This window comes from Hemiscyllium ocellatum, chromosome 7 (genome assembly GCF_020745735.1).
Source record: "Hemiscyllium ocellatum isolate sHemOce1 chromosome 7, sHemOce1.pat.X.cur, whole genome shotgun sequence".
In the NCBI taxonomy this organism is placed as follows: Eukaryota; Metazoa; Chordata; class Chondrichthyes; order Orectolobiformes; family Hemiscylliidae; genus Hemiscyllium; species Hemiscyllium ocellatum.
This window is the reverse complement of record NC_083407.1, coordinates 79,135,096-79,161,742: the sequence shown is the minus strand read 5'-3', so window position 1 is coordinate 79,161,742 and position 26,647 is coordinate 79,135,096. Positions and strand designations below refer to the sequence as shown.

General features: G+C 41.5%; 1 protein-coding gene across 1 annotated transcript in view; it reads right to left on the bottom strand.

The window, feature by feature from the left end:
* The window catches only part of ankar (ankyrin and armadillo repeat containing), a 155,555-nt gene that overhangs the window by 26,547 nt on the left and 102,361 nt on the right, over positions 1 to 26,647 (bottom strand). The window contains 3 exon segments of the mRNA XM_060828124.1: positions 11,929 to 12,035; positions 15,088 to 15,249; positions 18,879 to 19,032. Of these exon segments, the coding sequence (XP_060684107.1) occupies positions 11,929 to 12,035; positions 15,088 to 15,249; positions 18,879 to 19,032 (423 nt within the window).

Genomic DNA, 26,647 nt, shown 5'->3' with positions numbered 1-26,647 from the left:
GATTTTTTTCTGATTCATTGACAAACTGTCATATATCATGTTATAATTGCTATGAATGCAATTGGTTTAAGCACTTTAGACAATAAAAAATTGGACACTTCTAATCAGGAATTTTCTGCATTTTAAAAACCTATAATATGAACTCATACAGCACAGACTTTCTCTCTTTGTAATAGCATAAACAATGTTAAAAAATAATTTAGGTCTCTTGGTTCAAGCTCTCATGTTGACATTTCCGGTTAGCAAGGTGGAGCTAGATTTGAAGTATCATCTGTACATGTGGTTAGAGAGAGTAAGTGTTTCTGACATATTATAAACTGATCTCAGTCTGAGAGGCTTGTAAACCAAGAAGTCATTTGCGTATTTGTCCTGTTCATCGGATAGAGGGATTCAAATGGGTGACTGATGTAGCATGAATTACTAGCCCCTTGAAATATCATCAGGGAGTAGGTCGTTCAGCCTCTTGAGCCTGCACAGGTATCTAATAGTGTTGTAGTTGATCTGATTCTAACATCAAATTCACATTGTTGCCTCATTTATTTGTGGTTTTACGCCAACATCCATGATTTTAGGTTCAAAACATAGTAATTGGTGAGAAGGCAAGCTCAAGAATTTCCTTCAGGCTTAAACTCCTTTACATAACTTCTTATTCCATGCTGAGGCTAAACATTAAGTACATGGATTCAGAGATATATACCTGGCTCAGCTCTTCTTGTTACGTTTGTGAAAAACCATTCTTTATGAACTCTACCAACTAATGCTAATCAGTCTACTCCACATTTCTCTCTGCATGTGTTTCTAACTTGCGTATGGCTAAACTTTAGGCTTTTGCATTGCCTTCCATGTGTATCTTTCTTATTTCCTTTTATCAATTTGCATTGTGCTATTTAAACCCAGTAGAAAATAGCTCAGTGACATCATCATAAGATTTCCCTAGGGTTCTAAAACTCTTACACAACACTATTTACTCCTGACAATTTTCACCTCCTCGCTAACACTGAATACCTTAAAACATTCTATTACTCAGGTTCCATTGTCTTATTAAGAAAAGAATCCCAAAGAGTCTGGACCCTCTCTCTATAAAAAAAATCACTTTGTCTTTATTTTAAATGTGAAACCCCTTATTTTTAAACAATGAACAGTGTAGGTTAGACGGGCTTCGGATTGGTTTCACAGGTCGGTGCAACATTGAGGGCCAAAGGGCCTGTACTGAGCTGTAATGATCTATGTAACACTCATTCTAGAATTTCTCATAAGAAGAAATATTCTCTCCACATCTACCTTGTCCCCTTAGGATCCTACATATTTCTAGCAAGTAATCTTCAACTCTTTTAAGTTCCAGTGGATATAAGCCTTGTCTGTCCAAACCTTCACCATAAGACAATCCATACATTCCAGGTTGGCCCTCAGGTTAAATCACCACCAATCGCTTCTCACTAATAACAGATCAGCCCCTATGGTCTGGTAAGACTTTGACGACACACACACACACACATTTTGGGGATTAGTCTAGTAAACATTCTCTCAACTGCTTCCAATCATTTATATCCTTCTTTAAATGAGGTAACTGACACTGTACATAGTACTGTAGATGCAACCTCACAATTTTACTGTAAAATATATCTCTGTTTTCATAATTAATTCCCCTCATAATAAATTATAGTATTCCATTTGCTTTCTAAATTGCTTGACATTCCTGCATAATACTGTTGTGAGACTGATGCACTCAGACAACCTTAATCGTCTGCATCTCAGGACTCTGCAATCTCTCGTCATTTAGATAATATGCTTTTATATTTATTCTGCCAAAATGGACAAATGCACATTTTCCCATATTATCCTCCATTTCTCACATATTTACCCATTACCTTAACTTATCTATATTTACATACCAGTCACTTCTTTTACAATCCTAGGATGAAGTCTACCAGGACACTAAAACTCTAACAATTGATTCACTGGTAATTATAGTTTTCCTCTATAAATTCCCCCTCTCTTTGATTTCTTAATTATAGCTGCTTCTGAGATATTACAGTACAGCCTTGGTTATTCGAACATCGATTATCTGAATTTCTGATTATCCAAACAAGATGTCACGGTCCCCATGCTTGGGTAAACTGTGTTATCTGAACATTCCATTATCCAAACAAAATACCCCCCGGCCCATGTCACTTGGATAATTGAAGTTGCCCTGTATTTCTATAACCTATAAGGCTAGAGTGAAGACTGATGCAAAATACCTGTTCAATTCATTAGACATCTCTTCATTTTCCATGATTAATTCATCAGACTCTCCATCTAAAGTATTAATGCTCACTTTATTAACTCTTTTCTTTCTACAATATATTATATAAATTCTTTGGTGGAATTCTCTCAGGCTCCTGATTAATGAGGCAATGATGGATCAATTGGTGAAACAAGGTGAGTTTAGAAAGATTAGGTTCTTGAAGTTGAAAATAAAAGTCCAATTTTCAACTTAGGTTTTAGTTACAAGAATATTGCCAGTCAGTGGTGCGAGGCATATTTTCTTGTATTAATATCGCATTATTACCTAATACCGCTTCATTTATGTTTGCTATAAGAAATCAGAGAGAAATCAGATCGTGAATGTTGCAGGCCAGTAGCCCCAGGCATTTCAGACATACTCCATAGACAGTGACAGCTTGCATCCTTCATCCAAGGAGGTTGGCATTGGACATACACCACCATACAACATCTTCATGGCAGAAATCACTTCTTTCATCACAATTCTGCACTTGTAATGCTGTTTCCAGGCCACTTTGCACATAGGGATAGGATGTATCTTATGTACTGGAACAGAGTGCATCACAAAATTCCTTCGAGCTCACTCACTTTCTGCCCACCTGGATGCTCACAGCATCTCTATCATACATTGCTACTTCATTCTGAACTCACAGCACCTTAGTATTTCTGTCTTATTTTGCTTTTTAGAGCAGACACAAAATAAGGCAACTTATCATGCCAGCACTAATCAGTGAAGGGGGTGGATATATTCCTGACACATGCTGTGGCCGTGTCTCACTTACAGCTAATATCATACATAACAAACACATTGTGTATGCATCAACTAAATGTAAATGTCACAAACTCCAATAGAAGTAGTCCTTAGTTAAATCCAGGCAAATTCATCAGTCAGGGTCTATGAACTCAGTAGATCAAGGGCGTCATCAAAAATCAATCCAGGGGTTTAGACATGGTCAGTGAGGCATTTGGAGCAGTTAGGGTCAGATCTTATCAGTACAGCCTCAGCAGTGCTTCATGTTCAGTGCCATCAGTCTAGGAGTAGCAGTAAATCAGTCCGGGAGTTGCTCATGTATTAGTCAAATTGGGACGGTCTTTCCAAGTCAATCAGGGGAGCAAATCAGAGTCAGCCTGGGGACCTTTTTGCTGGATTTCAAGGGAGGGTTAATAGGGATCAGTGCTGTGGTGGGGATGCCAATTGTGGGGAATAGAGGCAGCAAGGCAATATTGTGAAGGAGAGCATCTCAACATTTAAGAGCAGAAGACATTACAGAAGTGTACTGTGAGAGTGGGGTCATTAATAGTCACCATCATTCTGCCTTTAATGGGAGACAGTGCATAACTTTGTCTGACCTCATTTAGCTGTATGCCTGGGGCCACAAGGTAAAGTGGAGAAAAGAGCAGTGAAATAAAAGGGTTGGGTGAGGACATGACGAATAATCAGGGAGGGGGTCACCTAGATTGACAGGCTGATCATCCATTCCATGGAGCACCACATGTATTGCCTTTCAGGATCATTCAAATCACAAATGCATAATTCAAATGAAAAATAGTTTCCACCATGTCCGAAGTGAGTGGTGTAAGTGCTTTTTTTTTACTGAGGGAGCAGGCTGTATTTGTGGGTGATGTGAAATCCTTCAAGGCGCAATAACATTAGAAGGTACAGGTTAAAGACATCCGCTAACAAATAATTGTGTATGTGAACTTCATACAATGATCAATTGTCTTGACAAAAAGTCTTGCCTTGATCATTTCACTTCACATTGTAAAATAATCCTAGTAATCATTGTGAAGCACAAGTAATGTCAGGCAAGTTGTAAAGTTTCACCTTAGTTCCACAACTTGCATTCACTTTCCAAGGTTTTATAGTTCTGGTTGCCACACAGTTGGCATGATGTGATTTCACTAGGGAAAGTGCAGAGGAGATTTATCAGGAAGTTGCCTTGGCTGTTGCATTTCATCTATGAAGACAGACTGGGTAATCTGGTGTTAATTTTCTTCAAGCAGAAAAGGCTGAGGCTGCACTTGATTGAGGTGTGCAAAATTATTAGGGACATTGATAAAGGAGATAGGAATAAATGTTTTGCCCGAGTAGAAGAATCAATAACTGTGGGCTTAGATTTAAGGCAAAAGGAAGGAAATTAGAAGGGGATTTAAGGAAGAATTTTTTTCACCCAGAGGATGGTGAGTATCTGAAACTCACTGCCTGAACAATGATGGGAACCATCACAACATTTAAAAGTATTTAGATGTCACTTGAAGTTCCATGACATATAAGGCTATGGGTCAAGTGTTGGAAAATGAGACAAGAGAAGATATGTGCTTGATGATTCATGGGGATATGGTAGGCCAAAGGACCTCTTTCTACGCTGTAAAGCTCTTTGACTCTCTAGCCTGAACATAGTGCAGAAGATTCTCACTTCCCCCTTGGACTATAAAAAGTCGACTGCATTATCTCTGTAGCATGAACTTTCTTCGATAATATGGGGTTGGATGGAAAAGTTCTCATTATTCTGGGTGTAGGCTTGCTCGCTGAGCTAGAAGGTTCGTTTTCAGACGTTTGAGTTGTTGATAGATCTATCAACAAACACGTTGGTTTGGATCCCATTTACCAAGCCCTGAGAAAAAGAACAGGAAATGACATCACCACAGGAAATGACATCAGCAACTCAAGGAAACCCAAATACATAAATAGAAAGCGGGTCATACCCCCAATGCTTCTTCCAGAGGCTCACTGATGATGTTAACTAGTATGGTGACGAAATATCTGAAAATGAACTTTCCAGCTCAGCGAGCAAACCTACATCCAGAACCACAACCTGAGCTACAAATCTTCTCAAAACTTGCTAGTTCTCCTTATTGCTATTATAATCTTCTACTATATGTGTACCAATTGTTTGATTAGTTATGGAAGAAGTTGAGACAATGGTCTAGCAATAGTGTCCCTGTAGTAATCTAGAACTTCAGAATGTGTTGAATGTGAATCGTACCATGGCAGATAATGTAATTTGAATTTGATAAAAATCCAAAAGTACAATGATAGCTTAATAGTGACCATGTAACCATTGTTGATTGTTGTAAAAATGCATCTAGTTCACGAATTTTCTTTAGGGATGAAGATTTGGCATTCTTACCTAGTCACACCTATGTTCGACTTCAGATGTGCAGCAATATGGTTCACTCTTAATTTTCCTCAGTGCAAGTATGGACAGGCAATAAGTGCTTGCCTAGCCAATGACAAACATACAATGAATGATTTTTTTTAAAAATAGCATCCATCTGAACCAGTTTAATGATGGCAATGTTCCATATAGAAGCACCCTATGACCCACCTCGCCAGATGCCTCCATGTCCTGATGTTTTGACACCACTGTTTAAATGTCTCAGACTCTAAATAATCACATTACTGAGGAATTGCTGTAGTCCTGATATTATCCCCAGTGAAATCATCCACAATGGATCTAGTACGTTGCATCAAACATTGGTGGACTCCTGCAATATTTGATCCAGTTTCACAAGCGTCCTGAGAAAATGACTGCTGCTTGTGTGTCTGTGCATTTTTAATAAAGATTAACAGCCCAAAGCATGATATCCTCTGCTTCCTCGGGGTCAGCAGGTGTCTGGTCTCTGGCAGTCCTCCGAATGCCACACACCTGGAGTGTTTGTTCCTCAGTCATCTGTGCAGACATGTCAATGATTTACTCACCAGCTTATGCTTTTCACTCTAATCTAGCAAAAATATCCACCAAGGAGTCTGTATCTGAACTAGTAGAAGGTGTAAGAGACAACTTTTCTTCTGCATCCTCAGTGAATGTGTTTTCTTCCTCAGAAGTGGAGGAGAATCTGCTATTTGAAGGGTTGGTCCCTTCTACATGGAGACTGTCAGGATGCCACTGATACTGCCTGTGACAAGAGAGGAATGAGTGTCAAACCAGGGCTATAAACTTGACCATGTGAAGAATACATTTGCCACGTTTGTGATGGGGAGCAGCACGGCACTTGTCAACAAAGCTTTGTTCCCGGGACATAGAGGTCTTGGCATTATCACATGACTGGTCACGGTCATCTCCTGCTAATCAAAGAATTTTCTCCTCGAAGTGGGTAAGGACACAGATGTTGGGCAACCCACCACTCTTGGTTCTTTTTGCATGCAACAAGATACAGACAGCAATTGAATGAGATGAAAATAGTTGACACAGCTGTTAGCGTTGTTTGCAAGCAGGATAGCTGGTGCAGTATCCTGAGAGATTGAGTAGGAAGTGCTGACGGCCTGCAGGGTTAGTTACCTGGCCAGAGAGTGGTGTGGATGTGAGCAGTTGAGTGAATATGCTGAGTCAATAGTGAAAGTGGTAGACCATGAGTCTTGGTGGGAGTCGGTGCAGTGGCAGAGATAGAGTGGGTGTGAGGGAGCAGAAAGAACGTGATGGTACTTAACCTCGCAGAATGCATAAGTTTGTTAATCTTCTTCCTACATTGCTGGGTGTTCTCCAAACTGTGAACACTTACCCCACCCAGGATGCAACTTCAGACTAGCCTGGTATTGTTTGGGCCATGATCTCTGACAACCTTCCATGCTACCACCATCCAGGTCCCTGTCGGTGAACCAGAGTGCCAACTTTCCTTTCTCATCCATGTCCTGTGGAATTGTGAGCAAGACACTGTGAATGGCAAATCCTGACTTGTAGTGTTTGATCTGGTATTCAACTGATTCGTGGCATAAATCTCGGAAGGTCCCAAAAGCATTTAGTACAACTGCTGCTCGTGAGGGCAACATCGGAAGGCGCGCTAGGTTACCTGGGTAAGGTTTTTTTTTCTCTCCCCTTATTTAAACGCGGGCTCCGAGTTGTAGGCCTCAGTCTCTCGGAAGACTTCGCGACGGCTGGTGGGTAAGTTTGGTCGTTTATTTAATAGTTAAAAGTTTAAAGTTTTCCTTCAAAAAAGCGGTAGCAGACCCGGAAGGCGCGCTAGGTTACCTGGGTAAGGTTTTTTTTTCTCTCCCCTTATTTAAACGCGTAGGCGAGTCACCCGAGGCACTACACGAGTAGTGCCTCCCACCCTTCCACCTCCTCTAACCTAATAATAAGACCAATTGTGACTAGCGGGTAAGTGCTGCATTTTCCTTGTTTGTTTCTTTAGATTTAGTTGGTTTTTGTTTTTTTAAGGAAAGCTTACTTTTAGAGGGATGGCAGTGCAGAGAGGGCAATGTTCCTCTTGCAACATGTATGAGGTAAGGGAAGCCATCAGCGTCCCTGCTGAGTACACTTGCAAGAAGTGCAACCATCTCCAGCTCCTCCAAACCCGTGTTAGGGAACTGGAGCTGGAGTTGGATGAACTGCGGATCATTCGGGAGGCAGAGGAGGTCATAGATCGGAGCTATAGGCAAGTAGTTACTCCGAAAGTTCAAGATAGATGGGTGACAGTGAGGGGGAGTGGGAGGAGGAAGCCAGTGCAGGGACCCCTTGCGGTCATTCCCCTCAAGAACAAGTATACCGTTTTGGATACTTGTGGGGGGGATGACTTACCAGGGGCAAGCAACGAGGTTCAGGCCTCTGGCACGGAGCCTGGCCCCGTTGCTCAGAAGGGAAGGGTGGAGAAAGGTAGAGCGATTGTTCTTGGGGACTCGATAGTGAGGGGTACAGACAGACGGTTTTGTGGGGGCGACAGGGACTCACGTTTGGTATGTTGCCTCCCAGGTGCAAGGGTACGTGATGTCGCTGATCGTGTTTTCCGGGTCCTTAAGGGGGAGGGGGAGCAGCCCCAGATCGTGGTCCACGTTGGCACCAACGATATAGGTAGGAAGAAGGGTGAGGATGTAAGGCAGGCTTTCAGGGAGCTAGGTTGGAAGCTCAGAGTTAGAACAAACAGAGTTGTAGTCTCTGGTTTGTTACCCGTGCCACGTGATAGAGAGTCGAGGAACAGGGAGAGAGAGCAGTTAAATGCGTGGCTACAGGGATGGTGCAGGAGGGAGGGATTCCGGTTTCTGGATAACTGGGGTCCTTTCTGGGGAAGGTGGGACCTCTATAAAAAGGATGGTCTACACTTGAACCTGAGGGGCACCAGTATCCTTGGGGGGAGGTTTGCTAGTGCTCTTTGGGAGGGTTTAAACTAACTCCGCGGGGGCATGGGAACCAGGACTGTAGCTTTAGGGTACAGGACCTTGAGTGTAGGGAGGTTAGGAATAATGCAGCGATCTCTAAGGAGGGTGACTGTAACCAGAAAGGTGGATTGAAGTGTGTATACTTCAATGCCAGAAGTATAAGGAATAAGGTAGGTGAACTTGCAGCGTGGGTTGGTACCTGGGACTTCGATGTTGTGGCCATTACAGAGACGTGGGTAGAACAGGGACAAGAATGGCTGTTGCACGTTCCAGGGTTCAAATGTTTTAGTAGGATCAGACATGGGGGTAAAAAAGGGGGAGGCGTGGCATTACTTGTCAAAGACAGTATCACAGCAGTGGAATGGACGATGGAAGAGGACTTGCCATCTGAGGTAGTTTGGGCTGAGGTTAGAAATAGGAAAGGTGAGGTCACCCTGTTAGGTGTTTTCTACAGGCCTCCTAATAGTCCTAGAGAAGTAGAGGATAATATTGCGAGGATGATTCAGGAAAAGAGTGAAGGTAGCAGGGTGGTTGTTATGGGGGACTTTAACTTCCCAGATATTGACTGGGAGAGCTATAGCTCGAGATCATTAGATGGGTCGGTGTTTGTACAATGTGTGCAGGAGGGTTTCCTGACACAATATGTCGACAGGCCAACAAGAGGGGAGGCTATATTGGATTTGGTTCTAGGTAATGAACCAGGCCAGGTGTTGGACTTGGAGGTAGGTGAGCACTTCGGGGACAGTGACCACAACTCGGTGACTTTTACTTTAGTGATGGAGAGGGATAATCGTGTGCCGCAGGGCAAGAGCTATAGCTGGGGGCAGGGAAATTATGATGCAGTGAGGCATGACTTAGGATGTGTGGATTGGAAAAACAGGCTTCAAGAGAAGAACACTAATGAGATGTGGGGAGTGTTCAAGGAGCAGCTACTGCGTGTCCTCGATAGGTATGTACCAGTCAGGCATGGTGTAAAGGGCCTTGTGAGGCAGCCGTGGTTTAGTAAGGAATTGGAGTCCCTTGTGAAAGGGAAGAAGGCGGCATATGTAAAGATGAGGCGTGAAGGTTCAGTAGGGGCGATTGAGAGTTATAAGGTAGCCAGGAAGGAGCTAAAGAGGGAGTTAAGAAAAGCGAGAAGGGGACATGAAAAGTCTTTAGCTGGTAGGATTAGGGAAAACCCAAAGGCTTTCTATAGGTATGTCAAGAATAAAAGGATGACTAGGGTAGGTATCGGTCCAGTCAAGGATAGTAGTGGGAAGTTGTGTGTGGAGGCGGAGGAGATTGGAGAGACATTAAATCAGTACTTTTCATCAGTATTCACTCAGGAACAGGACACTGTTGCTGATGTGAATATGGAATCACAAATAATTAGAATGGATGCCCTGGAAATATGCAGGGAAGAGGTTTTGGGAATATTGGAAAGGATGAATATAGATAAGTCTCCTGGGCCTGATGGCATTTACCCCAGGATCCTATGGGAAGCTAGGGAGGAGATAGCAGAGCCATTGGCCTGGATTTTTATGTCATCGTTGTCAACAGGAATAGTACCAGAGGACTGGAGGATAGCGAATGTGGTCCCATTGTTCAAGAAAGGGAGTAGGGATAGCCCTAGCAACTATAGGCCAGTGAGTCTGACTTCAGTGGTGGGCAAAGTCTTAGAGAGAATGGTAAGGGATAAGATTTATGAACATCTGGGTAGGAATAACGTGATCAGGGATAGCCAGCATGGTTTTGTGAAGGGCAGGTCGTGCCTCACAAACCTTATTGAGTTCTTTGAGAAGGTGACCAAGGAAGTGGATGAGGGTAAAGCAGTAGATGTTGTGTATATGGATTTTAGTAAGGCGTTCGATAAGGTTCCCCATGGTAGGCTAATGCTAAAACTTCGGAGGTATGGCATTGAGGATACATTAGAGGTTTGGATTAGGAATTGGCTGGCTGGAAGGAGACAGAGGGTAGTAGTTGATGGATTATGTTCATCTTGGAGCGCAGTTACTAGCGGTGTACCACAAGGATCTGTTTTGGGACCATTGCTTTTTGTTATCTTTATAAATGATCTAGAGGAAGGACTTGAAAGCTGGGTAAGCAAGTTTGCGGATGACACAAAAGTCGGTGGAGTTGTGGATAGTGAGGAAGGAAGTGGTAGGTTACAGCGGGATATAGATAAGTTGCAGAGCTGGGCGGAAATGTGGCAAATGGAATTCAATGTAGCTAAGTGCGAAGTCGTTCACTTTGGTAGGAATAACAAGATGATGGATTACTGGGCTAATGGTAGGCTACTTGGTAGTGTGGATGAGCAGAGGGATCTTGGTGTCCATGTACACAGATCTCTGAAAGTTGCCACCCAGGTAAATAGTGCTGTGAGGAAGGCATATGGTGTACTGGGCTTTATTGGCAGAGGAATTGAGTTCCGGAGTCCTGAGGTCATGTTGCAGTTGTATAAGACTCTGGTGCAGCCTCATCTGGAGTATTGTGTGCAGTTTTGGTCGCCATACTATAGGAAGGATGTGGAAGCTTTAGAACGAGTGCAGAGGAGGTTTACCAGGATGTTGCCTGGAATGGTAGGAAAATCTTATGAGGAAAGGCTGAGGCACTTGGGGCTGTTCTCATTGGAGAAGAGAAGGTTTAGGGGAGATCTGATAGAAGTGTATAAGATGATTAGGGGTTTAGATAGGGTAGATACTAAGAACCTTTTACCGCTAATGGAGTCAGGTGTTACTAGGGGACATAGCTTTAAATTAAGGGGTGGTAGGTATAGGACAGATGTTAGGGGTAGATTCTTCACACAGCGGGTTGTGAGTTCATGGAATGCCCTGCCCGTATCAGTGGTGAACTCTCCTTCTTTATGGTCATTTAAGCGGGCATTGGATAGGCATTTGGAAGTTATTGGGCTAGTATAGGTTAGGTAGGATTCGGTCGGCGCAACATCGAGGGCCGAAGGGCCTGTACTGCGCTGTATCCTTCTATGTTCTATGTTCTATTGCATGGGTGTGGTGCCTTTAGACTATGGTATTTACATAATGAGATGACCTGCAGAGAATCATGTGAGATAACTCATTGGAGCTCATGGAGACAAACTGTCCATGAAACACCCTGAAATTGATACTTAGCTTATTTTTGGTGGATTTCAGCCCTTACTACATGTATCACAACAAGTACTTGGTGTAAAGTGACAGTTCTCATTATGTGCAGTGCTTGCAAAGTAGCTGTCTTCTTAAGATGGAAGATGGAGCAGAAGAGGAAGAAGAAGACTCAGTGAAGAATTTTCTAATACTTCATTTATAGACCAGGATGCTGCCTTCACAACTTTAATTAAATCAGCATACTCTATGTGAATTGTCTACTTGTTAGCTGTCAGTGAACCATCCTCAATTGTCACATGTTAATTTTTTTTGTTTAATTAACACATTTATCATATCTAAACTATTGCTTCTTCACAAACTTAATAAATTATCTGAAAATTACAATAGGCAACTGCCCGAAATCTCAAATTGTAGCAAGATCTTAGTTTCTAAATTCTTAAAGAGTTATCAAAAGTAAATGCCACCACACACTTCTCTGTCCCTTGTTACCTGCACTTCAGGAGAATGTGTAGAGAAAAGCAAATAAAGGAGCACGTCCATGCCTCCTCCTTCAGTAATTTTTTGTTGACTGATGGGATTATTTTGGTGTGCTACACCTACAAAATTAAAGCAGATACATTTATGTTTAAGTAGATGATTTATGGGCATAATTGGATAAGTTAATACCACTGTCATTTCTTCATCTTACTGTGAAGTAACTGAGAGTTATATATTTATTTCAGATCACATAGATTACCAAAACAAAGAAAATGAAATCCTAAGGAAATCTAAGGAAACATTTTCTATGTGATGTAGAATGGCAATGGAGTTGTTTGTACTAGATTTTGGGTCATATGGAAAGATCCTGGTGCCAGTGTAAGAACGATCGTTTAACAGAAGTGGTCCTATTAAAATTGTAAAGATTGTCTATTTTCTCTGAGAAAATAAATTATAGTGTTCACTTTAATGCTAGAACTTTTCCTAGTGAGTTTAATAATCATTTAAAATCTACTGGAGTAACTTTGCAGCATTTCTTAAATCATAGAATCATAAACCGGTTTCAACTCTTAGTGTCCATGTTGCCTCTTTGCAAGAACAACTCAATTAATCCCATTCTTTCACATTTTTCCTGTAGCTCTTCAATTTTTTTTTTCCCTCTTGAGGGCCAAGATGTACATGTGTTTGGAAAGGGAAGGACTGATTAGGGATAGTCAACATGGCTTTGTGTGTGGGAAATCATGTCTCACAAACTTGATTGAGTTTTTTGAAGAAGTAACAAAGAAGATTGATGAGGGCAGAGCAGTAGATGTGATCTATATGGACTTCAGTAAGGCGTTCAACAAGGTTCCCCATGGGAGACTGATTAGCAAGGTTAGATCTCATGGAATACAGGGAGAACTAGCCATTTGGATACAGAACTGGCTCAAAGGTAGAAGACAGAGGGTGGTGGTGGAGGGTTGTTTTTCAGACTGGAGGCCTATGACCAGTGGAGTGCTACAAGGATTGGTGCTGGGTCCTCTACTTTTTGTCATTTACATAAATGATTTGGATGCAAGCATAAAAGGTACAGTTAGTAAGTTTGCAGATGACACCAAAATTGGAGGTGTAATGGACAGCGAAGAGGATTACCTCAGATTATAACAGGATCTGAACCAGATGGGCCAATGGGCAGAGAAGTGGCAGATGGAGTTTAATTCAAATAAATGTGAGGTTCTGCGTTTTGGGAAAGCAAATCTTAGCAGGACTTATACACTTAATGGTAAGGTTCGAGGGAGTGTTGCTGAACAAAGAGATCTTTGAGTGCAGGTTCATAGCTCCTTGAAAGTGGAGTCGCAGGTAGATAGGATAGTGAAGAAGGCTTTTGATATGCTTTCCTTTATTGGTCAGAGTATTGAGTACAGGAATTGGGAGGTCATGTTGCAACTGTCCAGGACACTGGTTAGGCCACTGTTGGAATATTGCTTGCAATTCTGGTCCCCTCCCTATCGGAAAGATGTTGTGAAACTTTAAAGGGTTCAGAAAAGATTTACAAGGATGTTACCAGGGTTGGAGGAATTAAGCTACAGGGAGAGGCTGAACAGGCTGGGGCTGTTTTCCCTGGAGTGTCGGAAGCTGAGAGTTGACCTCATACAGGTTTACAAAATTATGAGGGTCATGGATAAGGTAAATAGACAAAGTCTTTTCCCTGGGGTCGGGGAGTCCAGAACTAGAGTGCATAGGTTTAGGTTGAGAGGTGAAAGATATAAAAGAGACCTAAGGGGCAACATTTTCATGCAGAGGGTGGTACGTGTATGGAATGAGCTGCCAGAGGATGTGGTGGAGGCTGGTACAATTGCAATATTTAAGAGGAATTTGTATGGGTATACGAATAGGAAGGGTTTGGAGGGATATGGGCTGGGTGCTGGCAGGTGGGACTAGATTGGGTTGGGATATCAGGTTGGCATGGACAGGTTTGACCAAAGAGTCTGTTTCCATGCTGTATATCTCTATGATTCTATTACTCTAATTAGCCATGTTTCCTTTGAAAACCATAATTCAATCTGCCTTTACCACACTCTAGTGCATACAGTTTTGGTCTTCTGCCTTGAGAAAGGAGGCACAGGCACTGGAGGGGGTGCAGAGGAGGTTCACCTGGTTGATTCTGAAATTGAGAGAGTGGCCTTAAGAGGAGAATTTGAGTGGACTGGGATTATACTCATTGGAATTTAGAAGAATGAAGGGAGATCTTATAGAAACATGTAAAACTATGATGGGAATGGACAGGATAGAAGCAAAGAAATTGTTTCCATTAGGTGGTGAAACTAGAACTAAGGGTCATAGCCTCAAAATAAGGCAGAGCAGATTTAGGGCTAAGTTGAGGAGAAATGTCTTCATGCAAAGGGTTGTGAGCCTTTGGAATTCCCTGCCCAGTGAAGCAGTTGAGGTAACCTTGTTGAATATTTTAAAAGCAAAAATAGATTTTTGAACAGTAAAGGAATTAAGTGTTATGGTGAGTGGGCGGGTATGTCGGGGGAGCTGAGTTCACAAAAAGGTCAGCCATGGTGTTATTGAATGGCAGAGCAAGCTCAAGAGGCAAATGCTTTTATACTCCTGCTTTTATTTCTTATGCTGTTATGTAGTTGATATTTCAGTGTTTCTGTTAAACCATGCTTTTGAAAATAATTCTCTACATTTTGATTTACAAATTGAGCGATGTCAGATCCTTATTGTTTAAATCTTAGCAAACAATACGGACTTGGTGTGGTATCAGAAGGTCATCCACTTATGGAAGAGTACTCTACTATGGAGGAAAACATTCCAGAAAGGGAAGTGAGAAAATTTGAAGTTAAAGATGAAATAACTCCACACAGGCAGGTGTCCTGTCACAAATCACCCTTTATTTGCATGTGCATTGTACATGACACTGCTGTAGCTTCCGCATAGCAGCTCTCAGAGTGAATAGAACCTCTGACGCTCCTGTTTATATTGGTCAGCCAGGGCTCCCTGACTGGATGAGGTTAACAGCCCCAACCGGGGAACTCATGTTCTATGAGGTCTGCTTGGTTGACCTTGTTAGAATCACTATTAAAGGAAGTGGAATTTTCAGACAAGATTAATTTGTTATTATTCTGCATGCACATCTCTTAAACTGCCTTCAAATAACTTTAAATAATGTGATATAATACTAACCAACACACATAGTACCCAGTGCTGCAATGGCACTCAGCATTGTACGCAAAGATACTGTAGAGCTGCGTAAAAGTCGGACCAAAGGGGAAATTCCATTTTTCGCACAAATATTGTCTTGTTGTTCTTTGTTACATTCACTCAGTGCAATTAGTGCCTGGCAAGCTGAATAAATGAACAATAAGTTTAACTTTAAATATTTGATATTACAACAGTAAAATTTCTTTCACTTGAACGTCCCACTGGGAAAAATACTTAATTTCTATATATGCTGATGTAATTGAAAAATACAAATCAAAAGCAAATACCATTTGATTATTCTTTGAGATAAAATGTTACCTGTCATGGTTATGGATCATAGCCCCAGATCATTTATCTGACCTTTGAATTAAAACATGTGTTTTTAAAAAGAGGATTGATACAACCAAAATTACTGTAGAAGTAAATCCAGTGACTGTCTGGAGAGAATGTCACACCTGTGAGTGCCAAAAACAGTTTGGAAGGGAGAAAATGCACTGCAAATGGAACTGTAATCTATCTCTTAGGGGTTATCTCAGAACTGTAAACATGATGAAAAAGAAATATAGTCTGCAAGAGACATGTTTTGAGTCTTCTACTTTTTAAGAAATTACAGAATATGGATTGAAAAGCAGTGCAGTTTTTGTGTGTGCATTAGGGGCCTGATATCCAGTGTGTGGACTACTATGTTAGGAAGGACACAGCTTTGAGAATAGCCATTAAACATGGGAAAGAGGAAAAGATAATCCATCACTCTGAACGCTGCCAGCCAACCACTCTTAAAAGAAACCAGGACAGAAGAATTTCAGTTGACCTGCAAAACAAGAATGTCACAATCCACCATTCAATTACTAACATCAATCATACTGATAAAAATCACTGCAACAGCAGCAACATTCCTTCACCTATTCTTCACAAACAACATTTTAAATGCACTTTTCTAATCGATGTGAATGTGAGTTCTGTTATTATTTGTTCACTGATTTTAAAAAAACTAAAAAATGCACTTTTTTGTCAGCACATGAAAGGTGGCTCCTTAGAATTGGCTTGTTTTAAATGATACATTTGTTTGGTTTGGAAGAACACATGGTAATTCTTTTGTACATTAAAATTAAACTTGTGACCAACTGAGAGGATAGGTAACTAAAGATGGATAGACTCATCTCTCCTCAGCTGGGAGCTTGACATTTTGAAACTTTAACAACTTGGGGAATCTTGCCCATGATCTAAGAGAACACCAAGACAGTAATAGAGTCATGGAACCATAGAGATGTACAGCATGGAAACAGACCCTTCCGTCCAACCCATCCATGCCGACCAGATATCCCAACCCAATCTAGTCCCACCTGCCAGCACCCGGCCCATATCCCTCCAAACCCTTCCTATTCATATACCCACGCAAATGCCTCTTAAATGACGCAATTGTACCAGCCTCCACCACTTCCTCTGGCAGTTCATTCCATACATATACCACCCTCTGCATGAAAATGTTGCCCCTTAGGTCTCTTCTATATATTTCCCCTCTCACCCTAAACCTATGCCCTCTAGTTCTGGACTACCCAACACCAGGGAAAAGACTTTGCCTATTTACCCTATCCATACCCTTCATAATTTTGTAAACCTCTATAAGGTCAATATTCCAACAGTTGCCTAACCAATGTCCTGTACAACTGCAACATGGCTTCCCAACTCCTGTATTCAATTCTTTGACAAATAAAGGAAAGCATGCCAAACGTCTCCTTCACTATCCTATCTATCTGCAACTCCCCTTTCAAGGAGCTATGAACCTGCACTCCCAAGATCTCTTTGTTCAGCTACACTCCCTAGGACCTTACCATTAAGTGTATAAGTCCTGCTAAGATTTGCTTTCCCAAAATGCAGCATCTCGCATTTATCTGAATTAAACTCCATCTGCCACTTCTCTGCCCATTGGCCCATCTGGTCAAGATCCTGTTGTAATCTGAGTTAACTCTCTTCACTGTCCACTGCACCTCCAATTTTGGTGTCATCTGCAAACTTACTAACTGTACTTCTTATGCTTGCATCCAAATCATTTATGTAAATGACATAAAATAGAGGGCCCAGCACCGATCCTTGTGGCACTCCACTGGTCACAGGCCTGCAGTGTGAAAAACAACTCTCCACCACCACCCTCTGTCTTCTACCTTTGAGCCAGTTCTGTATCCAAATGGTTAGTTCTCCCTGTATTCTGTGAGATCTAGCCTTGTTAATCAGTCTCCCATGGGGAACCTTGTTGAATGCTTTACTGAAGTCCATATAGATCACATCTAACGCTCTGCCCTCATCAATCCTTTTTGTTACTTCTTCAAAAAACTCAATCAAGTTTGTGAGACATGATTTCCCACGCACAAAGCCATGTTGACTATCCTTAATTAGTCCTTGCCTTTCCAAATACATGTACATTTTGGCCCTCAGGATTCCCTCCAACAATTTGCCCACCACCGACATCAGGCTCACTAGTCTATAGTTCCCTGGCTTGTCCTTACCACCCTTCTTAAACAGTCGCACCACGTTAGCCAACCTCCAGTCTTCCAGCACCTCAATCTATGATACAAATATCTCAGCAAGAGGCCCAGCAATCACTTTTCTAGCTTCCCACAAAGTTCTAGCGTACACCTGATCAGATCCTGGGGATTTATCCACCTTTATGCATTTCAAGATATCCAGCACTTCCTTCTCTGTACTATGGACATTTTGCAAGATGTCACCATCTATTTCCCTACAGTCTACATCTTCCATATTCTTTTCCACAGTAAATACTGATGCAAAATACTCATTTAGTATCTCCCATTTTCTGCGGTTTCACACAAAGGCGACCTTGCTGATCTTTGAGGGGCCCTATTCTCTTCCTAGTTACCCTTTTGTCCTTAATATATTTGTAAAAACCCTTTGGATTATCCTTACTTCTATTTTCCAAAGCTATCTCATGTCCCCTTTTTGCCCTACTGATTTCCCTCTTAAGTATACTCCTATTTCTTTTATAATCTTCTAAGGATTCATTCGATCTATTCCTACATATTCGACCTTACATATGCTTTTTCTTTTTCTTAACCAAACCCTCAATTTCTTTAGTCATCCAGCATTCCCTATACTACCATCCTTTCCTTTCACCCTAACAGGAATATACTTTCTCTGGATTCTCGTTATCTGATTCCTGAAGGCTTCCCATTTTCCAGCTGTCCCTTTACCTGCAAACATCTGCCCCCAGTCAGCTTTCAAAAGTTCTTGCCTAATACCGTCAAAATTGGCCTTTCTCCAATTTAGAACTTCAACTTTTAGATCTGGTCTATCCTTTTTCATCATTATTTTAAATCTAATAGAGTTATGGTCGCTGGTCCCAAAGTGCTCCCCCACTAACACTTCAGTCACCTGCTCTGCCTAATTTCCCAAGAGTAGGTCAAGTTTTGCACTCTCTCTAGTAGGTACATCCACATACTGAATCAGAAAATTGTCTTGTACACACTTAACAAATTCCTTTCCATCTTGACCCTTAAACACCATGGCAGTCCAATTCTATGTTTGGAAAGTTAAAATCCCCTGCCTTAACCACCCTATTATTCTTACAGATAGCTGAGATCTCCTTACAAATTTGTTTCTCAATTTCCTTCTGACTCTCAATCTGACCATACATTGGTGCCTCAGTAGACTCAATGACTGTGAATATGCTGAATTTGAATTTATGTTATCAATGCATTCTTAGTGTTACATTTTCTAATCTGTGAAAAGATTAAACTTACTGGAAAATGGAAACTTACCAACATTGTGCATTTTATCAGATGATGATAACAAAAGATCAATGACCAAACTATAACCAATATCCTTGGCCATCTTCTTTCGTTGTGTCAGTGTCTGGCCTGCTAATGCCCAAAAAGCTGTTGCTGCTTGCTCTCGAATCTCTATTTCAAATACCTGAAACAATAATTACAGAATAGTAGTGGCTTGCATCTTGTACGCTATAATCAAAACTTACTGATCAGTTCAAACCTTGCAATGATGAGAAAGGTATTTTCACTCCCTTCTGGGATGTAGGATTTTCTCCCAATGCTAGGATTAATTGCCTATCTGTAATTGCCCATCATTCTTTTCTTGAATGACTACAGCCAATGTGGTGAAAGCACTATCATAAAATTGCTAAGTAGGGTGTTCCTATGTTCATCCATGCTTCTGGAGTTAACTAGGTGAACCCTGTTCTGGTGAGTTTCCAGAAACTTAAGCTCATCCAAAACCCTGCAACCTCTGTCTGAACTTGTGCAAATCCCACTTCCCTATCAGTCCTGAACTTTAAGAACTCAGTGGCTCAGTGGTTAGCACTGTTGTCTCACACTATGAGGGACCTGGGTTCAATTCCAGCTTTGGGTGACTGTCCATGTGGAGTTTGCATATTCTCCCCTTGTCCAAGTGGGTTTCTTCCCACAATCCAAAGCTGTGCAGATAGGTGAATTGGCCATTCTAAATTGCCCATAGTGTTCAGAGAGGGGATGTAGTTTGGCTGCATTGATCAGGGGTAAATGTAGAGTAATAGGGGAGGGGAATGGGTCTGGGTAGGATACTCCTCAGAGGATTGGGGTGGACTTTTTGGGTCAAATGGCCTGTTTCTGGGTACTCTATGATTCTAACTTGCTCTGGTTAGGGCATGCAATAATTTTTAAAAATTCATCCTTTTTTCTAATCACCCTCTAGCCTTGCTCTTGTCTATCTCTATAACCTGATGTAGACTTCTAAGCCACAAAGGTTTGAAAGTGAGGAAGCATAAAGTGATCTAAGGACAATGATCTTCGTGAACTGCGTACTATGTGAGAAATTTGATACAGTTATGAATTCAAAATTGGAGGGAATTTTTGAAAGTACACTTTATTTCATTTTTCAGTATCTGGTGATTGTTCGACTATAACTTGCTATTGTTTTAAATAAGGTAAAAACAATGACTGCAGATGCTGGAAACCAGATTCTGGATCAGTGGTGCTGGAAGAGCACAGCAGTTCAGGCAGCATCCAACGAGCAGTGAAATCGATGTTTCGGGCAAAGGCCCTTCATCAGGAATAAAACTTTATTCCTGATGAAGGGCTTTTGCCCGAAATGTTGATTTCGCTGCTCGTTGGATGCTGCCTGAACTGCTGTACTCTTCCAGCACCACTGATCCAGAATTGTTTTAAGTAAGTTAATAACTGTAGTAATTTAAATGATGTCAGCCAGGTAGTCCAATCAAGGTGTCATGGCTGACAGATATAAACAGGAGTATCAGGGGTTCTGCTCAATCTAGGAGCTGGTTCTATGGTAGCTGGGTCAGTGTCATGTACTATGCATGTGGTAATAAAGGGTCACCTGGTGATGGGATACCAGACTTTGTGGAGCTGTTTCAGTGGCAATGAGAGTGGGATGCTGACATAGCTGCATTGGTGCCTCAGAACATATAGTAAGGCTGTCAGAACCCATGGTTTCCCCCCTTCTGCCGAGTGTCGAAGAAACCTCTGAACACAGTATGGACATGGCAAATGCTGCAGCCATGTTACCATTTCCGCCTGAGAAAGAATACGAGTTTCATCCAAGACACTCTGGACACACAAGGGCTACAGTCCGGTACATGCCATCAATTTCTGAGGCAGAGTTGGAAGAACCTGACCTGGTGCGAAAACAACTCATAAGAAGCTACCGGAAAGAGAATAGGTCAATGTCCCAGGACTTAGAGTGGGAGGGACGGACTGTTTGGAATGAGGTCAGCCAGGTGGATCTTATAGAATATGAGTTCCCTGATTGGAGCTGTTAACCTGCTCCAATCAGGGAGTCCTGGCTGACAGATATAAACAGGACTGTCAGGGGTTCTGCTTACTCTAGGAGCTGGCTTTGTGCTATCTGAGTCACTGCCCTGTAATATGAACATGCAAATAAAGGGGACTTGGTGTTGGCATATCTGTCTTGTGGAGTTATTTCAATAATTAACTGACTAGTTAAATCAATGAAGTTATACAATCATGGTATGGCATGACTTCAACATATTTATTGCAGTCCCCCAAATCATATTGGCTGTGTCTTTGGCTTGAGCTATTTTGGTTCAGAGTTGCTGTGCTGCTATCTGATTTGCATACATTGTGGAGTATTGGGGTGAGGACAATTACCTGGACATTGTTTCAGTAAGCAATCACACTCCTAGGTTAGGTAATACAAAGATAAAGTAGCTGTAGTCCCACAGGACCATTGGGCCATTCTCTCATTAGCGATCTTGATACACTTACAATAGAATTATGCATGTCAATGTTGCACTTTGCATCACTCTGGCCCCTTTCATTGGAATGTTCTGCAAGGACACTTTGCACATAGGGATTGCCACACATCTCATGAATTAAACCAGGTTACATGTCAAAAATTGTCACTTGCTCTCTTAGTACTCACTCACGTTGCACCTACTTCAATACTCAAAGCATTTCTGGCTTAGTTTGTCTTGTCTTTTTATATCCTTTGCCTACCCAATCAGAGCTGAAAGCCTGAAGGTACTCCCGTATTAAAGTGCCTTTTAATACAGACACAAAGCCAGACAACTCGTCATGATTGTCAGTAGCCATCAATCAAGGAAGTGGCAATATTGCTGCATGATATCATGCTATGTCAATCACACACCAGCACCAAATGCTGCAGCATATGTGGTGAGCACATTGCTTGTACATCAAACAAATGGTCACTTCTCTAAGACTAAGGGGAATGCTACTCAGTCAAGAGAAAGAAATCCTTCACTAAAGGCATCTGAGCACATTTACTGGAGATTAGCCTCCAATATTAGTCCAGAGGCTTGGATATGGTCAATTGGCTGCTTGGAATGGTCAGGGCCAACTTGCTTTCCTCATAGGAGCTGAATGTCAGCATTGCCTGTCTTGTCTTTTTCTGCCCTATTTTGGGCCTTTTTCCATTGGAATGAGACAAGATGGAATTGATTGAGATGGAAGTGTTTAGCACAGCTGTAAGTGCAGGTGAGGGATAGGTGACTAAGTAATCTGAGTGAATGACTAGGTAGTATTGTGCTGATGGTGTGGGAGGATTGAGTTGGTAACATTGAGTGAGGGGAGATGTTATATGTGATAGTGAGAGGTCTGTATTCACAACCTATTCACAAACCTAGTTATATGATTTTCCTGGATACTGATCCCAGTATGGTTTAATTCAGGTCTGTCTCAATGGAAGAATTTCCTGATAACTGATTCCAATTTTCCATGAATCAAAATCCATTCTTTTCACACCACTCTTCGAACCTAACGATTAAGTTTCAGATTTGCTTGATCCTATGATGACTGGCTGATAGGTCAGTTAACAATTATTATTTTTGAGGGTCTGTATTTCAATTTGCACACTAACTTCTCAAATTTTCTCAGCACAGCATTACTTTAAGCTTTACTTTTGTCATTTATAACTTATAATTGGATCTTCCACTTCTGATTTTAACTATGAGATAATGTTCTGAACTCTGACAACACAATCTTTGTACCTCCCGGGGTGGTACTTGTTAGCACTGCTGCTTCACAGTGCCAGGAACCTGGGTTTGATTCCAGCCCTGGGTGACCAGTGTGGAGTTTGTACATTCTCTCTGTGTCTATGTGGGTTTCTGCCAGGTACTCTGGTTTCCTCTCACAGACCATGTACAGGTGAGGTGGATTGGTTATGCTAAATTGCCCATGTGTCCAGGAAAATGCAGGCTATGTGGATTAGTCATAGTTAATGTGGGGTAATGGGAACAGGGTAGGGTCTGGGTGGGATGCTGTTTAGATGATCTGTGCAGATTGGATGGGCTTAATAGCTTCCTTCTGCACCAAAGGGATTTTACAATTCTCTTGGTAAGGTGGAGAACAGTATCTGTTCTACTGTACCATCCTCTTTCTCTACTATGTGGCTTTTCACTCCTTCATTTGAGGATCCTATACCATGGTTTCATAGTCTGTTTAATGTTTTCATTCACAAAGGTAGCATACACCTCATCCCTGAATGGGCAAATCCAAGGATTGAGGCTCCTTTATCACAACCTGCTGGAGCCCCATATCAGCCTTACTTGCAGCCACACCCTCCCCTCTCTGATTACTCTAAAGGTTGGCTTATAACCTGATGAGAACTATATTGCTGCTCCTGTTCTTGGTACTGCTGTTGATGCTATTAGAATTGTTGCTGCTGTTTATTTCTTTCCTTATCTGACGCCCAATGTAAAGCACTTCCATACTGAACAGATTTTTGATGGCTGGGAAGTATATACCAAACTCAATAGATGCCAGCATCGTTCAAATTATGTCCAAAGCAGTGAAAGGTCATTGTCACTGTAGTTCAGTGAAAAATCCCTTCACCAGTTCTGTAAAAAGCCTTTCATTGAAATCAGATAGTAGGTGTAAAGTTTCAGCAAGTAAAGGATTATTGCCTGTCATTTATTCAGCTCCCTCAAATTCTGCTAGTACAGTCATAAATGACAAAAGAAAAAAAAAATGAGATTAATGCCAGTACCATTAAGGATCAAGTTAATAACAGTTACATAGCAGAAATAATGAATAGTTTATTTGACTGAGTAGTTATTGGAGAAGCCAGCAAGATGGACAACACACATGGAAGTGATGTCAAAGGTTATAAAAATGTACTAACTATTGAAAGGAACAGCTAAATGATAAATAGTTCATACTTAGAAAGGATACACCTTTAATCAGGATGGGATTACATTCACTCATGTTAAAAGAAGTAATGGAAAAGACAGCAAAGGTATTATTGCATATATATATATATTTATGTTGGCTAGATGCCTAGCAGATGATTCAGAATAATGACTGCAGTGCAGATTCAACTCCATTTCTGATGTGAGAGCTGAACATAAAGTAAGGATGATGGGATGTTAGTGCAGCTTTGGTCTCTTTTATAAGGAAGGGTGTACATTTGTTGGAGGTGATTTGGAGAAGTTTTACTAGATTTATCCCTGGAATAAGCAGCTTGTCATATGAGGAAACATTGGACAGACTAGGCTTGTTTTCACTTGAGTTTAGAAGTGTGAGATGTGGCTTGATTGAACTACAGTACAACCCTGATTATCGGTACGCCAATTATCCGAATTTCGGATTATCCAAACAAGATCTCATGGTCCTGTAAAAGTGGCATTAGGCAACTCAGCATTCAGTTAAATGGCATTATGGTGTGCATTGCCGGATAACTGAGGCATGTTCGGATAACTGGCACTCAAATTACTGGTTTGTGTAGAATCAGATCAATTATCCGAACGATCAAGTATCCAAACAAAATATCCCACGCCCGTCTTGTTCAAATAATTAAGGTTGTTCTGTATATACAATCCTAAACAGGCTTTACAAGGTAGATATGATAAATGAAACAAAGAACTGCAGATGCTGGAGAACAGGAATTGGTGCTGGATCCACTGTTGGTTTGTTATTTACAAAAATGATTTGGATGGGAATTTAGGAGGCATAGTTAATAAATTTGCAGATGACACCAAAATTGGAGGTTATAGTCATCAGTGAAGAAGGTTATCTAACAGTACAAAGGGATCTTTATCAATTGAGCCAATGAGCTGAGGAGTGGCAGATAGAGTTTAATTTGGATAAATGCAGGTTATTGCATATTGGTGGAACGAATAAAGGCAAGATTTTTACATTTAATGGTAGGGCCCTGGATAGCGTTATTGAGCAGAGAGACCTGGGGGTTCAGGTATATAGTTCTGTGAAAGTTGCACCACAGGTAGACGAGGTGATTAAGAAGGGGTTTAGCATAATTGCCTTCATTGCTGAGACCATCGAGTAAAGAAGTCGGGATGTCATGTTGTGGTTGTATAGAACTTTGGTGAGACCACTTTTGGAGTATTGTGTATAGTTCTAGTTACCCTGCAATGGGTAGGATATTATCAAATCGGAGAGGATTCAGAAATGATTTACCAGAATGTTGCTGGAACTGGAGGGTTTGAGTTATAAAGAGAGGCTGGATAGGAATGGACTTTTCTCACTAAAGCATAGGAGATTGAGGGATGACTTTATAGAGGTTTATAAAATCATAAGGGGTATAGATAAGGCAAATAACAAAGGTCTTCTTCCTATGGTGGGTGAATTCAAAACTAGGGGGCATACTTTCAAAGTGAGAGGAGTAAGATTTAAGAGACCTGAGGGCTACATTTTTTAATATATAGAGGGTGGTTCGTAGAACATGGAACATTGAAACGTACAGCACAGAACAGGCCCTTTGGCCCATGATGTTGTGCCAAGGATTACTCCTAATCTAAAATAAAATAACCTAACCTACGCACCCCTCAATTCACTGCTATCCATGTGCATGTCCAGCAGTCATTTAAATGTCCCTAATGACTCTGCTTCCATCACTACAGCTGGCAACGCATTCATAACTCTCTGCGTAAAGAACCTTCCTCTGACATCCTCTCTATACCTTTCTCTTAATATCTTAAAACTATGATCCTTCATGTCTGGAGAAAAGTCTCGGGCTATTGACTCTATCCTTGCCTCACATTATCTTGTATACCTCGATCAGGTCACCTCTCTTCCTCCTCTCCAGAGAGAAAAGTCCGCGCTTAGTCAACCTCTCTTCATAAGACAAGCCCTCCAGTCCAGGCAGCATCCTGGTAAACCTTCTTTGCATCCAAAGCCTCTGTATTTTTTCTATAATAGGGCGACCTGAACTGGACACAATATTCCAAGTGTGGTCTCACCAGGGACTTGTAGAGCTGCAGCAAAACCTCACAGCTCTTAACTTGATCCCCCTGTTAATGAAAGCCAAGACACCATATGCTTTCTTAACAACTCTGTCCACTTGGGTGGCAAATTTGAGGGATCTGTGCACTTGAACACCAAGATCCCTATGTTCCTCCACACTGCCAAGAATCCTGTCTTTAATCCTATATTCAGCATTCAAGTTTGACCTTCCAAAATGCATCACTTTGCATTTATCCAGGTTGAACTCCATCTGCTATTCCGTCTATGTCATGCCGCAGCCTGCAATAGCCCTCGATACTATCAACAGCACTTCCAACCTTTCTATCATCTGCAAATGTACTAACCCATCCCTTAACCTCCTCATCGAAGTCATTTATAAAAACTACAAAGAACAGAAGCCTGCGGGACCCCACTCAACACTGACCTCCAGACAGAATACTTCCCATCTACAACCACTCTCTGTCTTCTCTCAGCCAACCAAATCTGAATCCAGATAGCCAAATCTTCCTGCATCCCATACGTCCTGATTTTATGAATGGAACTACCATGGGAAACCTTATCAAATGCTTTGCTGAAGTCCATAATCACCACATTCACTGCTCAACCTTCGCGACCTGTCTTGTCACCTCCTCGAAGAACTTAATAAGATTTGTGAGGCATGACCTGCCCCTCACAAAGCCATGCTGACTGCCTTTAATCATGTTATGCTTTTCCAAATAGCCATAAATCCTATCCCACAGAATTCTTTCTAAAACTTTGCTGACCACAGACATAAGACTGACTGGTCGGTAATTGCCAGGGATTTCCCTATTATCTTTCTTAAAAAGAGAAACGACAGTCAC